This window comes from Anser cygnoides, chromosome 24 (assembly GCF_040182565.1).
Source record: "Anser cygnoides isolate HZ-2024a breed goose chromosome 24, Taihu_goose_T2T_genome, whole genome shotgun sequence".
Taxonomy (NCBI): Eukaryota; Metazoa; Chordata; class Aves; order Anseriformes; family Anatidae; genus Anser; species Anser cygnoides.
In genome coordinates this window covers 935,141-952,908 of record NC_089896.1, presented here as the reverse complement: position 1 = coordinate 952,908, position 17,768 = coordinate 935,141, and the positions used below count along the sequence as shown (strand labels likewise).

The 17,768-nt window shown below is 52.5% G+C and overlaps 1 protein-coding gene across 15 annotated transcripts in view; it reads left to right on the top strand.

Moving 5' to 3' along the window:
* SCMH1 (Scm polycomb group protein homolog 1) overlaps positions 1-17,768 on the top strand; it is a 69,852-nt gene that overhangs the window by 38,917 nt on the left and 13,167 nt on the right. For 14 of the 15 annotated variants that reach the window (XR_010826518.1, XR_010826519.1, XM_066982764.1 and 11 more), the window contains 4 exons: positions 10,736-10,968; positions 11,530-11,656; positions 12,723-12,923; positions 13,616-13,801. Coding sequence is in view for 13 of the 15 variants with exons in the window: in XM_066982764.1 (XP_066838865.1) it covers positions 10,736-10,968; positions 11,530-11,656; positions 12,723-12,923; positions 13,616-13,801 (747 nt within the window). In the remaining 2 variants the exon portion in view is untranslated. The remainder of the gene's footprint in view (positions 1-10,735; positions 10,969-11,529; positions 11,657-12,722; positions 12,924-13,615; positions 13,802-17,768) is intronic. The other variant, XM_066982771.1, reaches the window with a different exon arrangement.

The following is a 17,768-nucleotide window of genomic DNA, read 5'->3' as shown; positions in this document are numbered from 1 at the left end:
TGGGAGGGAGCCAGACAAATTTAAGGGCTTTTACATCTGCTGGTCTAAATGCAGGGTCTGGCTCAGGAGCTGCTGCTGTCTCTTTGCCTCGCCATCGTCACCGGCAGGTTTGGAAGCAGAGTTAAGCAGGCCCCGAGTGTGCTCTGTTCGGTAGGTTTTATGCCTTCAGGAGGGCAGCAGGGAGAGCCCCATTTCCCATCGAGCTCCCTGCAGTGCTCCGGCTTCTGCAGAGCCTGGTCTGACCTGGGACGCACCGAGCTCATGTCCTCTCACTCGCCTTTGGTACCGTACGATGAAAGAGGCCCCCTGTAGCCTCTGTTGGGTGCAAATGCCCTGCCCAGACCCTCCGGTTTATGTCATCCAGGCCCGGAAGACTTCAGGGCGGAGGCCTGAGGAAGCAATGCTGCATCGTCCTGAAGCCGGTCAGCGGTGCTGGAACTGGAATTGAAAGGTGCTGGTGTGTACTGTGAGATCAGGGCAGTGGGACCTTCGAACAGGAGTAGTGAAGCGATCTTGGCCTGGTCCCGGTGCTTTTTTACAGGGTCCTGAAAAACTGCTGATGGCACAGAGCAGGGAATCGGAAGAGGACAGAGGCCTTTTACTGCTCAGGTATCTGTTCAAGTTCAGATTTAAGCCTGTTAAAAATCAAGTCGCACAGCCTGAATGCACAGTCGTGGCCGAACATGTCAGGATGGCTCCTGGAGCCCGTCACTCTGGATTTGCTTCAACCCCAGGGCTTCCAGCCCACGTGCTCTGTGATGATTCAGGACGGGAAGACAGCATGGCTGGTGTGAGTGGGGACACTCGTCTCCGAGCACACTCCTGCTCCCCCGTGGGTGGTTCGGGTGCACCCTGAGCTGCCTCGCTTTCCCCTGGCAGGGACAGGAGTCCGGCGTTCCTGGAGCAGCAGCCGCAGAAGAGTTTGAGTTTGAGTTAAGCTCTGTACTGGGACGTGGAAGATGCTGAGCTTGGATGCCCTTCGAGGCTTCGCGCTGAGGATTTAGTGCTCCGAGTCTGTTTTCTGCCTGTCACCAGCACACAGGTGCCAGCTGTTGGTGACCGTAGCTTGGTCCCCAACAGGGGTGCTGTTTCTGATGCGGACAAGTGCTGGAGGAAGCAGCATGATCTGACCGGATTTTTCTCCCAAAGGCTCATAGAGGCTGCGTGCAGTTGGTGGGACAGTTGTGCACTGAGCAGCCCACATGCGTGCAGGAGAAATGGGCCTGATCCAAAGATACCTGAATCTTGGTAGGATTTTTCGCGGTGACACAATGGGAGCAGGAGCATTACGTTATCTCATGACCTACTGAGTAGCTTCCTCTCTTTGTTTCCTCCCTGTTATTCGGAGAAGTTGGAAATGTTGTTGAGCCCAGATCAGGTTCTGATCCTGGCTTTGGTAAACAGGGCTACGTTGCCACAGCGTGCATTTTTCTTGAATCCGGGAGCTTCATACTGAATATACAGCCCAACTTGTTATAACGATTAGACCTTTTGCAGCTTGTCAGTTCTCCTCTTGATCTTGGTATTTTTATGACTTCTGAACAGCTTTAGTAAAGAACAAAAGGTGGAATAAACTGCACCCACTAGCAGTCTCCTTGTTCTTTGTGCTCTGAGATGTTGAAGGTGTTCTGCTAATATTTAACCAGGAAGCCAAAGCTAAAAAAAAAAAGAGCTTCAGAGAAGATCAGAACAAGCAGAAACCCCAGGAACAGTTCTGAATAGCCTGAATACTCTAAGAGTACAGAAGCGTTTTGATTCTCAACGTGGGGTTTTGGAAACGAGATGATAATCAACTCCCAGAGGCAAAAGACACAATCAGTTAGTAGATTGACTGCGGTGCCTTCTCATGCCACCTATTTTAACTCAAGGAATGTCCTTGAGCTCGCTGGATATTAATAGCAGCATAGGCACGCCGCCGCAAGCTTCCTGCAGGCTGTAAATCTGGGGCTGGTGACCTCTGTCCTGCTCAGGCTGGCGTGGCAGCGCTTGCACGTGCTGAAGCCTTACTGGTCTGCAGGTTGGTTGCACCCTACGACCGTGGCTCTGTGACCTCCTCGAGGAGTGCTGCGTGGACCAGACGTGGGTCAGTCATCCCCGATGCTTTTGGCAGCCTGCTCTGGGTACGTACCGAGAAGGCTGCTGGCCGTCCTCAGGGCATTCAGCCCGCTGGCGCTGCACTACGGTGGTTCTGCCGGGGTGTGGAAATGAGGTTGTTCGGTGTGGGCGTCTGCGTCAGCACGGAAAGGGCCGGCTGCTCTCATGCACCATCCACTGAGCAACTCCAGCGGCTCCAGCTGAGCTCTTGCTGCTGGAGTACTCACCGGGGGTGCTGTCAGGAAAGAAACGATCTCCACTGCCTGAACTGGCTTCAGGGTAATCAAATTAAGCTTGAGTATTGACGTTCAGATTTTGACTTGGTTTCGGTCTCGTTTTGACAGTAAATAAATGGCATTGACGTTTCTCCTGGAGCATCCTGGTTGACCCTGTATGTTGTCCCTTACCTGCTAGTGCATCCCTTCGATCAGGAGTCTGACGGTCAACTCTGCTGGTGTTTTCTCACGCTGGAGCTGGCTTGGTTCTCATCACCCTTTCATAGTTCAGACTTTTTCTGTTTTAATTCCATTGTTGCTGATTAAAGGAACTCACTGTTACAAGAGGTTTCTTTTTGCAGTGGGCTGGAGAAGGTAAGGCTATTGGGGGGGTTATAACAAGGAAGAGTCCGTGCTGTGTTGCAGCCAGTTTATTTGTGATAAGAGGTACCAGGAGGGGGCCTGGGGGAAAACTGCTGACTTCGGTTATGAAGAGGGTGGTTGTAGACAAACGTGGCATCTGCTTGTCCTTTGCATTTGAACCATATTCCCTGTGGGGTCCTTGTTCTCTGACCTGGCGGCTGGGCTTGAAGGAGGACCCGTGCTCGAGACTGGCTGAGTTTGGTGGCCCCTGTGCTCTGGGCTGTGCCAGCCAAGCTGCAGCTTCTGACTGGCCTTGCAGAACGGGGCCCAGAATTAAGTGGCGTGAGCGCTGGAGAAATAAAACCCAGTGCCTGCACAAAGTGTGCAAGCCGAGGCCAAAAGCTTTGTGAGCTCTTTGCAGGGGCTACACATCGTGCCGGACACCGGCTTGTGCAAACGAGTATTTTTCCAAGGTTGATGAGGATACTCTCTGTAGCGTAAATAACTGTGCTGCCTCGGAGAGGGCTGTAATTTTGTCGAGGACTTCCTGTGCAATCCAAATCTACGAGATAAATCCCTTGAGCCAATGGGCAGTCTAGCCCTGCTGTCCAAAACTACCATTTTTCTCTGCAGTGTAAATCCCCGGGCCGGTTCTGTTCCCAGCACGGTCTTTCTGCTCCTTCGCTTTGCCTTCAGGGAGCAGGAAGAGGGGACGGTAGGGAGAAGAGGGGCTGAAGGAGTGTTGCGCTGCTCCTCCAAGCTGCAGCCGTGTAACTGGCAGCGAGAGACGTCTGTTACCGATGGTGCAGATGCTCCGCAGCAAACGTGCCAAGAGCTCAGGGGCTTACGAGATGCTCTTTGGGGAGAAGCTTGCGTGGCTTCTTCAGCGGTGGCAGGCGTGATGCCTTTTTTTCCTTACCCAAATGCTAGCCCTTGCAGTTTATTTTCAAAAAATAATCATGCATGACGCAGTTCACCCATTCGTTTTACCCAGTTGGATGCAAGACAGTTCGTTTCTTTCCTGTACTGGGGAGAAACGGAGACCTGGGTTTTGGAAGTAATCTGTGTGCTCAGCACTAAACTGAAAATGACTTTTGCTGAGGACAACAGTTTGGACACCCTCACGCTTCACAGCGCTGTCCCTGTCTGTGTGTCTGATCATGAGCCAGTCGCTTATCTCTGTTTATTTTTGCCATCAGCAGGACGGGACCGTGCTGACCCCCGGGGCATCTCGATGAATAAGTCTATTGTGTTGCACATCCGTAACGCTTGTTGTGCCAGCTCTCAAAGCACTTCGCCCCCATGTTCAGGAACATCCGCACATGTATGTTTATGTTGTTTAAAAGCACCAAGAGCTACTAAATGACTAGCTGCTACCAGGGGATCTCCTGGCAGGGGCAAGGCAGAGCTGAGCCCTGGCTGAGGACATCCCCAGAGCGGCTGAAACGTTGGAAAAGAGAATCCAGGGATCATCTGCAGGTTTGGTGGCTTTTTGCCTTTTTTTTTTTTTTTTTAACAGCATAATGAGGATTTCTATTCAGTTGGTTTCTGCCATGACATCCGGCGGTCCTGATATGCCGTCTGTCACTCAAAGCCGAGTCTTTGTCCTGTCTCTTTTTAGCTGCTGCTGTGCCCAAAGCTGATGTTCTCGTGTGATGGGTCCTGCAGCCCAAGTTCTCTCTCCTGAGCGAGCACCAGGCACCTCAGCCCATCGTTTTGTGCCTGAAAGGAGGAGTGGTTTTCCCCTCGCTCACTGCTTTGTCCCTGTTGTCACCAAGGTCCCCTGCCGCTCTGTTGCCCTGGCTCTCAGTGTCCTGGGCTCTCTCTGGAGCTTGCTCATGAGCTGCAGTGTCCCGTCTGCCCGGGAAAGCGTGGACTGTTAGAAAACGTCCTCGCCTCCCTTACCTGGTGAGAATGGCCATTTGCCCCTACCTCTTCTAAGCAGCGATTTAGCCCTACAGAAACCTTCCCTCTTTTCCCATGGCTCTTCATCTCTTATAAAAAGCCTTGGGTGAAGAATGTGGCGTTGTGGAAAGGGAGGCAGGCTGTGTCCATCCATCCGTGTGCTTGCTCTCCCTTTCACACCTTCTCAGGTCTGTGAGTCTGGGCTTCTGGTACAGGCGCTGTACGGACTGCCCAGGTTGGTCGGACTCATCTTGGGGGCTGTGTTTTCAGATAAAACCTCCGTTTTCTTTTGGGAAAATGTTTTAGCCCAATAAACTTCATGCTTCGTTAAAACCGCCTCCTTGGGTTTGGCAAGTGTTAGGGTGAAAGCAGCGGTCTGCGGTGCACAGGGGGGCGGCCTTGGTGGTGCAGCGTTGGGTTGTGAGCTCCGGGTTTGGATTTGTGCAAGCAGACCCTGCGGGTCCAGAACAGGGTTCTTCTGCTCTTCAGCTCCAGAAGAGCCAACCGCAGTCTTGAGTTGTTCTTCTTCATATATCCGTGCGTGGTTTTACTTAGAGGTGGGACACTTGGACGTCCTGCAGGACTAATACCGGTCTGGCGCTTGAGGAGTGCCTGCCCCTCCAGCTGTCAGCGTTACCCAGCACGTCTGAGATGCATCCCAAGGCGCAGTGAGTGCTGCTGAAGGGTTTGTAAATCCCTCGCCGCAGTGCCGTGGGAAGGTGCTGCGAGTAATTACCAGACTGGTTGGAGACACACAGGAATGCTGCCTCGAGAGCTGTAGATGTAAGACTTGTGCAAAAAGCAAATAGTGAATAGCAGCATCGCTGTGACTTGTGTGACTTTTGTGTAGATGTATTTGCAAAAATAAAGCAACCATAAAAATGCCACAGCTTGCACCAGTGGGATGTGTGGTGGCATCCACAGCGCACAGTGCTCATCCAAGCACATGCAGACAATTGAAATAAGAAAACTGCAGCTCTGGCAGAGCTTGTAGATTTCGAAGCCTTTAAGAAACAGGACACTGTCGTGGTGAGTGTTCGTAGCCCTTCTTGGGTACAGGAAATGTATATAAGGCATTGCTTTGGGTTTTAGTAACCGCTCTTCTTCACGTGCTTGTCCTGCCCAAAAATACATGTGAAAGTGACAAATGTCCTGATCATCAGGACTCAAAGTACAGAGACAGATTTACGGTGAGTGGTTTTGTGTTTTTGTGCATGCTGCGGTGTCACCACTGGCAAGTCAGATCCGGGAGGGGGACATTGAATAAAGCGCTTCGTAGCTCCCAGCAAGCCTCAGTAGTCAAAAACTGAAACTAGACAAATTTTGTGGTCTAGGGAGGAAAAAAAAAAAGCATCTTTGGGAGTTAATTGATCATGAGAACATCTAGAACGTGCTGAATCATGCAGCGCTTGGATCCTCTTGCTGTACTGTTGTGTTAGGTACATCCTCTGGTCTCTCAGCCTTAGGTCAAACAGACATTTCAAGCTGGAGTCCCTGCAGGAAATACTAGATCATGCGAATAATTGGATTCTGACTTCTAAATTCCAGGATCTGGAGGACTGTGCACGTTCGCTGTGCTCCAGGGCACCTGTGTCTCCCAGCTGCGCTCTGCCCCTTTCCCCTCTGCTCTGGCTGCCCAGCTGCTGAGAGCTGGGGGCGCGTCAAACCTGGAGCCGTCCTGGAGCCCAGGCTGAGCTCCTGCATGCGCTCGTGGTGGACAATAATGACAGCCTGTGCTTCGGGAAGAATCGCAGAGGTTTGAAGCTTGCACATCTTGCTCTCAGACGGGCACTGGGTGCTGGTTCTTGTCAGGAAGCCTGGGTTTGGATGGCTGCATCCAGAGGGTTCAGCCGGTTCTCAGCAGGGTGTTGGCAATTACACTCACCTTAAACGTGTCTCTGTAACCCACATCTTTGCTTCGTGCTTCTGACCACACAGTGCTGAAGCTGGAGCACAAAAAACCAGCGGTTGGGTGCCCTACAGGGTGTTCCTCCTAGATGCTTTACAATGGATACAAATGTCATTTTCAGTCTTCTCGTAAACCGCCTGCTTTGTTTCGGGACACCCCAGTGGTCACTGCTGCTATACCCAGAGGGAGGGTGCGTGACCTACAGCTGCACCCGAGAGCTCAGGAGCCCTTAGCACGTAAAAGGGAGATGTCAGGTTTTGTGGTCCAGCAGCTGTGAGTAAATGCAAACTGGTAATTAGTTGGTATAATGGGCGGAAAGGCAGGGAACTCTTCTCCGTCCTAAACCCTTCTGTTCCATATTTTATTGCGTGTGTTGGCTTTGTTATTCTTACCGCAAGGACAGAAATTTGTCTTCTTCAAGCTCAGACAAGCCTGAGAAGCTGATGAGTGACAAATGCTGCTTTCTAGTATGATTAGCAAAACCTCAAAGTGCGGACAGCAACTGATGTTTTATAGAGTCTCCTGTAAATAACAGTTTGAGTAACGGTGTGGTGTGTAGCTGCAGGTACTGCTGGAGCCATGTGCTGACTGGCAAGAGATATTTTGGCGTTAGGAAATAGTCTTGAACTCTCTGTCAGGTCTCTTTGTTTCAGCAGGAAGCTCGGGACTTCTTTTTAAACTAATCCTTTGATGATTAATAAACCAATTAGTGATGTCAGTCTTTTCTTTGCCTCCAACTTCAGCAGTTTTTGGTCCTGCATCTGCAGGGTGGCGATCCTCATCGCAGGCAAACTGCTCCCGTACCAGCCCAAAGAGGAGCGGTTCCATCCCTCCGGGTCCTGGTGCCTGTACAGCCCAAAGCAAGACAGTTCAGCGAGCTGAAGCAGCAGAAACGTTGCTCTCTTTAGTTCTCTGTTCCAGTAACGGGCTGAAATGATTGACCACGAGTTCAGAGAATGATGCAGGTTGGAAGGGACCATTGGAGGCCGGGGCCCTCGCCTAAAGCAAGGCCAGCTTTGGAGCTGTGTTCGGTTACTCAGACCCCATATGAGCACCGAAGCCCTGAGGCAGAGGTTGCGTTTCTCAGTGACAGCAAACTTGATTTTTGAAGAGGGCCTCAAGTAACTTTTAGAAAATTTGGCTCTCCTGGCGGCGCACCGCAGGGTGGAGGTGAGCATGAGGGACACGGGACAGGAGGTGGGGACGGCCCCGGCAGCTGCGCACGTTTGGGCTGGCACCACCACCGGCTGAACAAGACCCAAAACCCGCAGCTTCTGGCAGGTAAGGGGACGCGGGCAGTGGTTTGCAGCTGCAGGACAAGCAGCTCCCGCCTGCCTCCTCACCCCATCCTTGTGCCATCGGGGGCTGAAATCCTGGAGGAAAGTTTGCAGGCATGTGCTGAAAAACCGTAGGCTCCCTTAGGAGACGGCCGGTCACCGCAGGGGCTCAAGCAGCGCGAGCAGCCGGAGCCCTGTGGGTTTTGGTACAGCACTGATCTCCCCGAGTGGCTGCTGTCTCCTCCGAAAGCTGATGGTGTGCAGCTCAGCACGTCTGGCAGGGACGAGAGACATGAATTAGCACAGGCTGGTGGGTTTTTTATGAAATGAATTAGCACAGGGCGGTGGCAAGGATGGGCTGTCATGGCAGCGGCCTCAGTGCAATCTCCTCTGCTGTGGCTGAAAGAAATTGCCGTGTGCTCGGCACGTGCCATGTAAGGGGCTTTTATTTCTCTAAAAATAAAGCAGTGAGTGGTAAAGCTTAACACTAAACTAATGGTACTTTTCATATCCTTGTGACTGAAGTGGACAATAGAACTTTCTAGCATTTATTCTACCGCCAAAAAATGACTTTTTATTACAAAATTCTGTAGTGAAGGCGTGCACACGGGGAGTCTGCCTGACGTCGGTCGCCTTTTCCCTGGCGCTGGGGTTTCTCTGAGATGCGGTTCAAGCTGGGGAGGGTGCAGTTCAGCAGCTGTTTATTGCATCCTAACTTTCCAAATTTACTATTTCTGGTTTTGTGGTGTGGTTTTTTTGTTTTGTTTTGTTTTTTCTTTTCGTTTTTTTTTTCTGGTAACTCAGGTTGCTTCACAGCTTGTCTGTCGAATCCTCAATTTCTCTTGAAACTCAGCGAAGCCTCGCTGTGGCACGGCTTTGTTCGGACACTTAGCGTTGCTGCAGAGTGCAAACAAAATGCCTCCCACTTTGTTTTACACATCATCGCTTTGATGTTTAGAAGTTTCTTTAAAGTACTGAGTTCTTTACCCGTGTTTATCCTTGCTCTATCAACTGACAGGGTTCTGGTAAATCCCTTTACACAAACACTCCTCGGCTGAAGTCAGCTGTGCAGACGTAAGGCTGGGGGCGCAGCGATTTGGCCGAGGGTACCTGGCCCTGCTGCTCCCCTGCTCACGCAGCTGGGTGGGTGACACAGTGAGAAGCATTTGTGCTGTTGCATTCCTTTTCTTGCCAGCAAAGTAGCGCTGTCGTTAATGCTTAGACACAGCAAGACCCCGTGACTCTGTTTCTGTCACCACTCTCTGTATCCACCTGGCAGAAGAAGGTGTTAGGAAATTAGGTAAATCTTAGGTAAATCACTCAGTGACTGTGAGCTTATCGGCGGAATCCAACACAGAGCCGTAGTGCATGTGCTGCACAAAGGCAAGGAGATAAAGATTTAAAAAAAAGAAGTTGAGGGCATTGTAACTCTTGCCCCGCTCACCTGAAGAGCGGAGCGGGGCTAGTTCCTGGCGGCCGGCGTCCTGGTGGCAGCAGGGCCCAGAGCCGTGCCTGGCAGGTGGGAGGTCCCCTGGTCCTGCGCAGCGAGGCACCAAAATGCCCCCTCGTTGAGCCGAATGAAGTTTGCTCAGGCTGCCCGGGAGCTGGCAGCCAGGCACACGTCCGCTGTCAGAGTGGAAGCTGGTGAATGAAGCGCAGTCAGGCCGGAGGAGCGGAGCAGGGTCCTCCACTTCCAGGGGCTCGTTCGTGTAAGGCCAGAACAAGCAGCCACTGCTGGGGCCGTACGCAGCCGCAGCGAAGCAGGTAACAGCTCCCTGCCCCGGGGCTGCCGGGGCTCCTGCTCCTGCCTTGCCGCTGCCACCCCGCAGCCCAGTGATCCTCTCCAGACCCCTGAAACCTGGGGCGCAGCTGGTAGCTGCTCCCAAGGTGTCGGCAGGAAGGGTTTCTTTGTCCTTGCTTAGAGTGGCTGCTTGGAAAGCTCTCATTAGAAAACCTTACATTCTCCTTATGTGCCCGCGGTTGTCACTGCTGGTGCCGCTTGCCACCCTGGTATCGCTCCTCTGTGGCGCTCTGCTTTCCTTGCCCAGGTTTTCTTCTTAAACTATAACGGACCCCACTTCAAAAGGTGGAGGTCGGTGGTTTTTTTTTTTGAAGTCACAGCCCCCGTGTTGAACACACAGTGAGGTTTCCAGCTCTGAGAAATGAGACATCGTAAATGTCGCTGTGCACTTCTCAAAATAGAGGAGTGCCGTGTTGTTTCCTTGTGGCAGAAGTGCAGAGGCGTTGGTCTGCTGAACTGGGCCAGCTCATCTCCAGCCTTTAGTGGGGCTTGGGAAAGCTGAATGACCAAATTCAGGGGATCTGGGGGAAATACACCAGAAACCTGGTTTTGTCATGGAAAGCTTGAGAAGATAAGAAGGATCGGACCGTTTGCTGTCTGCAGCCAGATACTGTCTCGTACATGAGAGGAGCTGAAGTAACTGAGATAGGAGCTATTGCTCTGGGCTGGGAGCAGCCGTCCTTGCAGGCACCAAGGACAGAGTGGTGCCATCCCCCGCAGCTCACTGGTAATTTAGGGACAGAGCAAATCTGACTTCAGCCTCGAGAGAGGGGATTTCCAGCACAGCCCTGGCTCTGTACTGTCAGGCAGGTCTTGACTGATCCTTCCCCTAGGAATGCTTTCAGAGCATCTTACCTGATCTCTGGCAGGTCTCCACTCGCAGATGGAAGAGCTGTAGGTGCCAGTTGTTTTCAGGAAGAAGGTATGGCTGGAAGTGCGATCCTTCCAGAGTTCAGCCTGCCCAGGCTAAGCCGCAGCGCCCCACAGCTCAGGTGCTGAACCCCGGATCGGCGCGTTTGGTTTTTACTCTGGCATGGAGAGCGGTAGCCTCCACTCAGGGGACTGTGGCTACTCCAGGTTTTTCCATATGACACTGTTTAAAGATGGAGGCTGCTCTTGTTTTCATTCTCGCCTGATTTAATTATATTTGCTTTTTCTCTTTTTATTTCAGTTGTGATTCCAAAGAGCCCTTTACCTGCCTCCGAAGTAAACTCGGAGAAACCTAGCATGCACAGTAGCACAAAGACTGTTTTGGGGCATCAACAAGGGCAAAGGCGTCGCAAAACAGGGAAGAAGCGTGGTCGAACGACCAAAGCGCTAATCCATCACCCCATGCCTACACCCTCCAAGTCAGTGGAGCCTTTGAAATTCCCCAGAAAGAGAGGCCCAAAGCCTGGCAGTAAGGTAAAAGCTGATGCTGATGCAGGCGGGTGAAAAGCAGGTGCTGCAAGTTCTGCCATGGGATGGTGCATGCGTGTATTTGTGCACGTTTGTCTCAGCCTCTGGCTGTGTGACCGCAGCAAGTAGGAGACCAGAGGGGTGTGTGGGGCTGGGAATATCCCTCCGAGTCCAGCCTCAGAGTTGTAGAGAATGTCTGTGTCCTAAAGATCATTTCCATCAAGAAACCGTGTCTTTGGAGCTGCATTAGCTGTGAAGTAGCACGGCAAATGCTGTGATCATGACAGGTTGGCCAAATGGTGGAATAAGCTCTTCTGTCCATCATGTGTAGCTAGTCTAAGTCAAGCAGAGGTGGCGGATCTCAGGCTTGTTATTTTTTCGAGGATCGTGGTTTCTAGAATGTACACATTGATTAAGTAGGTTCTTGAAACTCCCCGTCATCGCCATCAGAAGTGTGTCATGTTCCACAGTGCCTTGTTTGTTGGATGCAGAGAGGAGAGTGTAGTGATCATGGGTGGTATAGGAGGGCAGGGATAAAAGGAGAAATATCCTCGTCTTTTTCTGCAGAGGAAACCTAGGACATTGCTGAACCCAGCACCCACCTCTCCAACAACCAGTACCCCAGAACCAGACACAAGCACTGTGCCCCAGGACGCTGCTACAATCCCCAGCTCTGCCATGCAGGCTCCCACAGGTAAGGGTCTCGAACTGCATCCTCGAAAAGATTGCGCAGTCAGCAGCTGCAGCAGGCAGGAGGTGGCACGCCACAGCACTCCCACTTCTTCACAAACACACAAACCAGCAAACCTTAAGGTTCCACAAAGAGGGGCTGGCCTGACTCAGAGTGTGTCAGGAGGAAAAGAGGCACGTGAGTTCAGACCAGCTGTCGTTTATCCCTATCCGTACTGGAAATACGAAGCCATAGGAGGATTGCAAGTCCATCTGACGAATGCAGAGATCCCTTTCCCTGAGTTGTCACCTGCATGTTAGTGACTCCAAAGCCCTCAAAGTGCACTTCTTGTGGCCCATACAGCCCAGAGGCAGTACTGTGAGCAGCTGCACTCAGGAGTTCACAGTATGGGCTCTCCAAAACTGTGCCAGGCACAGCTGCTGAAGGTAGAGCAAGGTGCAGAACAGCTCCTGCTGAGCAGCAGTGGCCATGGGCTGTTCGGCTTCAGCCACGCAAGCAGGGACGAGAGGGAGCAGGGGAGGAATAGCAGCAGCCAGTGCAGAGCATGTGCTCTGCTACAGCTGTGAGATACAGCCAAAGGTGAATCTGGGCAGGAAAGTCTAATGCAAAGCTAGTTTTTATATGTTCAAGCACTGGATATGGGTAGAGCCCTCTGTTTCCACAGAACCCAATTTGCAGAGGAACCCAAAGAACCCAGTTTCCCCCCAAAGGGAGGAACTGGGGCTGCATTCCTTCGTTTCCTTTGAACATCTCAGCCACTTTACCTTGCTGGCCCAGGAACCACATTGCAGCCTGCCTTTGGGAGCCTGAGCACTGGGGAAAGCATAGGAGTAACAGCAGCAGCGTGGAAGGTGAGCGTGATGAGGCAGGAAGGTGTTGGAGGTGATTCCCCCCTAAATGTGGCTGTTGTTAGGTTGCAGACAGGCACCTGTGATGGATTCGCTCACACTTTGTGAGTGATTTTACAGTCTTAAAACCTGGGCATCTCTATCTCTCAGGCTGGATTTTAGGCATCTGTTTCTTGATTTCTTGAGTGGGTTAATGGCAAACACGTTTCTCATCTTGGCAGTTTGCATTTACTTGAACAAGAACGGCAGCACTGGGCCCCACCTAGACAAGAAGAAAGTTCAGCAGCTGCCGGATCATTTTGGACCAGCTCGAGCTTCTGTTGTCCTGCAGCAAGCAGTGCAGGCCTGCATTGATTGCGCTTACCATCAGAAAACAGTCTTCTCCTTCTTAAAACAAGGCCACGGGGGAGAGGTCATCTCAGGTGAGAACTGGCCTGCAGCACTTTGCCTTCAGAGATGTCGTTGCAAGAATTCAGTCGCTGGAAGATGTCTCTCCTGAAGCTCGGTACAGTCACGGGCCAGGGGCAGACAGAAGATTTCTGTCTTCTCTTTCTTGCCAGACATCTGTGTCAGCGAAGCAACAGCTAGCGGCTGACGCAGAGCAGAGCGATAGCTTGTCCTGCAGGCCCAGCTGCTGGAGCAGGCAGCGCGCAGCCCCGGTGCGAGCCCGCGGAGCGCTGTGCGTGGTCGCCTCCGGCACTGCCTGGACCCCAGCAGGGGACGGAACGGGGGGGACTTGCAGAACTCCTAGTGGCAGGAAAAGCCGTACCGCGAAGCTTCTCTTCCCCTACCCCCGAGTTTTAATTTTACTCTTAAGCCCCGGTTGACCCGGATGGCGGGAGCGCAGGCCCCTCCTCGAGCGCCTTTCCGCTCCCGGTACCGCGGCTTCGCAGCCGTGCGGCCTCGTCCCTGACAGCGGGTGCAGCAGGCTGGTTTTAGCCTGTCCCAGGGAGGCGAGCTCGCCAGCGCCCAGCCAGCGGAAGGCAGTGGCTTTTGTTTGCTCTAGTCTAGACCAGTGATGCTGAGATACAGAAGCTGGCTGTGCAGCCCTGGGCGTAGTCTCCTGCCTTTGCTGGGGGTTTACGTGTTGGGCTCTGTTTGTTTCTGTCTCCAGCTGTGTTTGATCGGGAACAGCACACTCTGAACCTGCCAGCAGTAAACAGTATCACCTACGTCCTCCGCTTCCTGGAGAAGCTCTGCCACAATCTCCGCAGTGACAACCTCTTTGGGAACCAGCCTTTCACTCAGAACAGCCACATGCAGCGCTCACACGAGTACGACCACGACAGGTATCTACCAGGTAGGAGTTGGGGCGGGGGCGGCGCTGTAGGGACCCCAGGTGCTCCGCGCCTTAACCCAGATTTTATCGTTAACTCAGGAGGCAGGAGAGTGTTTCCGAGCCCTCTCCGCAGGGTTCATCGCATCACAGCAGCGTCATGCACGTGCCCGCAGGGCTCTTTTTCGCTTAGCGTTCAAGTTGCCTTATTTTCTGCCTGTCAGTCCGATTTCCATCTCTGCCTGTAGGTTTCCGCTCATCCGTGCTGTCTCCCTGTCTTCCCTCCTCTCCTTGTCCCCCGGTCCTTCCCGCTTCCTGTAATCTGATTAGAGTGACTTCATCCAGCTAGGAATTAGTGAAAGCCTTTGCATAAGAAATAGAAGAGTGATAACAAGTGGTAGGTAAACTGTAATTAGAAATTTAATTAAATCCTACCTGAGCCGTTTCCAGCGTGGCCACGAATCTGCTGCCAGCAGTCCAGCCCTCAGCGGAAGCTCAGCCTGCTTGGGGATGGAAACACGCTGCAGCTATCCGAGGCAAAGGTGGCTTTGTTTTTCTTGGCAAGGCTAATGCTCCGCTGCGTTGAAGCAGCACACCCCTGGCAAGACAGCTCATGCCACGATGCAAATCGTCAGGCTGCAAAACTGCTTTTAAGTGAAAGCACTGGGAAACAAGAGGAGCAGTAGTTTTGCCTGCAAGTGCTATGTGGTGGCAGCAACCCCGGGGCGACAGCTGCCTCCCAGGGCTGGCTGTGGGGCTCTGGGGGAGCTAATCCTGCAGGAGCTCTGCTCGTGGGGAGGATAGATGCTGTCTACACCCTCGTTACATGGTTGACACGGCTCGTGCTGAGCTGCTCTCCTGTTACGCATCCTCCACTCTCCAAGCCAGTGAATAACTCTTGTACCATTTGAGGTCTTTCAGAGTTAATCCTTTGGATAATTATGGCTCTTACATAAAGAGCGAGAAGAATTTCTAACGGAAAAGGATAAGGCCTTAGGAAAAACTACTTAAGGAAAGATTGAAAAGTGTGAGGCTTAGGCGCAACAGCCTGGTGCTTCAGTGCTTCGTGCATCTCTCTGTGCTCTGCCCCCCTGCCTCTCTGCTCTCTCCTGCCACCCTCTCACTCCTGTGCTTCCAGGAGCTGTCAGTGAGGATGGTGAAACCAGCTGGGTGGCATGGCCAGGCTGGTGTTCAAAGCACACGTGTTTGGGGAGGGGAATGGCAACAGTGCTAAGAGCACAAGGGTCTCGGGTGAGTGTCCTCTGCTTCCTCCGTGGCTGAGCAGCTGCCTGCAAGTTGGGGCTGTGCAGGGCCAGCAGGGCCAGGAGCAGGGATCCTTGCTGTGGTGTAAGGAGAGCTGTAGGAGGCTGCTCGGCTGCTGTGGCAGATACTGGAGCGGCTGGACTGGTTGCTGGAACTAGAGGTTACCCCTCTAGCTGACCCCCAATTAGAAGAAATCTCCTTGGTTTTGTGTGGATCTACCTTGTCGTCATGAGATAGAGCAAAGCCAGAACGTGAGGAAGAGGCTCCCATGTCTGGGCATGGCAGCAGGCGTGGGTGGAGAGGGTCCTGTAGCCCCCACGGGGCTGGTGGCCGCCGTGGGATGTCACGGGTGTCTGCGCCGAGGGCCGGGCTGCCTGGCAGGGCAGGAGGGTAGGAGGAAGCACGGGGGAAGCACAGGCAAGCACCAAACGTGGCACAGTCCTGAGATCTGCCCACCGTGAGCTCTTTGTTAGAGTGTTCGCAGGGATTAAAGATTAACCACAGTCTGGAGAAGTGATAACCCCATGTCCTGTAGTTCACAGTGATGTCTCAGGGACCTAACATCTCTCTTAAGCGCCTGAAGGATGATAAACATCTGTGCGTTACAGTGATTTCTGGTGAGGGCAAAGAAACAGTACCAATAATGTTTAGAGGTTAGTGCTGGTCATGGAAGAATGAGGATGTGGTTTTATATTTGCTTAAATCAAACCAAGTGAGAAGGCTGGCGTGGACTCGCCTCCAGCTCCGTGTGTCTCGCTTTGTTCCCTGTATGGCTCGGGCACTCACGTGCCCGAGCAGGGCAGTTCTTCCTGAAAACAGTCACTGGTGGGAACTGCTCTCGGTTCCCAGAACAAACGCCCTTAACCGTGACACGAGCACCGCCATCGGTGCGCTGGGGGACTCGCGGGTGTGCTCGGGGCAGAAGAAGTCTGCGGCAGCCGTAGGTCGGGCTGTGTTGCCACGGAGCTGCGACGTGGCACGCGGCCTCTGTAGGTCCCAGCCACGGAAGGCAGCAGGAATGGATCGAGTTACACCTCAGGAAACTGTGGATTGGCAAGAAAATGGAAAGTTGACTATTGTTGATAGGAATAGAAGTGGGCTGGGAAATACTGCGTGCGGGTAGGTCTGATCTGGAGCTGTCCGAAAACACGGGCGGGATGAACCCTCTGAGCCACTGAGTTGGGATCCTGTTAGTGTGGACACCACAGCATTGCTTCGATTAACTCTGGAGCTCCATTTTTAATTAGTTGGGAATTAGTTTCTAGTCCAAATTTATTCTTGGGCTACTTGGTAACTGTGTCGTGTCGTCTTAACATCGTCTTTTAGCTTGACTTAGTTCCCCTCCTTCTGGAGGCCATTAGGAAGCAGTTGTATCCTCCGGGGGAGCTCGCCTTCCATCCGTGCCGGTAAGAAAGGCGCTCTGCTCTCCTCACGTAGTGTTGCTTGGGGTCAAACTTCAGTGAGGTGACCAGAGGACTACCCAGCACTCTGGGGAAGAGCTGGTGAGGGCCTGGTGCCACAGCACTGGCACCACCGCCTTCACAAGAAGCTGCTTTTCATTGCTGCGTCCTTGTAGCAGGTGATGAGCGTCCCGTCCTGGTCATGCGCCCTGTTCTTCCCATCCATCATTGTCAGCTGCAGGTTCACAGCTCGCAGGGCAATGTGTCACATACGTGTCTGCGTTTTGCATCTGAATTTACCTCCTCTCTGGTACTCTGTTCTTTATATTTTTTTCTCTGATCAAATACTGTCTTGTGTGGCCCAACTCGGGAAGGCGTCAACAGATTTCACCAGTGAACTTCTAAGATCTGTGCAAAAGCTACTGCAAAATATTGGATGATGGTTTTCTATGACCAATGCCTTGCTGAATTCTAGGTAAATGAGATTGACCATGCTCCCGTTGTCTGATAAATGAGATATCTTCCCATGATACAGAAGCTGTTGGGTTAGTCACCTCTGATGAGTGCCCACTGCAGCATGTGCTGTGTGTAAGCGCAGTGTCCTACTTACCCTCCCTTCTGAACCTCTGAGAAGCCTTGCAGTACTGCTGAGGTCGTACATGAGCATTCAGTCGCCTATATCATTTTTCCCCGTATTTTTTAAGTGCTAGCACTGTATTTCCAGTCCTGCTGAGCAGTCCATCACTGAGTTTTGTTAGGAGTCACTGCTGCAGACCCATGCACCTTCTCTCTTGTTTTATTTCTGCTTCCTCCTGCACCCTCACGCCCCCCCTCCCCCCCAGCTTGAGTAAATTTGGTTATTTGATTTTTCCTTCTTAGTTGATGGTGTGTGTTTTCATTCCTGTCCCGTTTCTGTTAGGCTTTGGGCTTTGTCCCAGTGTTCAACATTGCTGCAATTGGAAGCGAAGCAGAAGGTGGCATTGGTATGGCCGGATTCAGGTGGATGTCCCGAGCACATCACTGAGGCTCGTCGCAAAGCCGTGCTCTGCAGACAGGGAGGAAGCACCGGTGCAGCCAGTGCAAGTTACAGCGTCCTGAAGGGGCCACTTGGATGCAATGGGACGAGCTGAGCAGAGCCTGACTGTGACAGAGCCCATCCTGGCAGCACAAATGCTGGCATGGTCAGATGTACGCCCTCCCCACAAACCTTCCAAGTTAGGGAGGTGAGATATTCCCCAAAGCTGACCCATAATTCGCAGACAAGGACGAGCTTTTTTCCCAGTCTTTGCCTTTCTGCATGATGTCCTCAGCTCTGTACCCACACACGT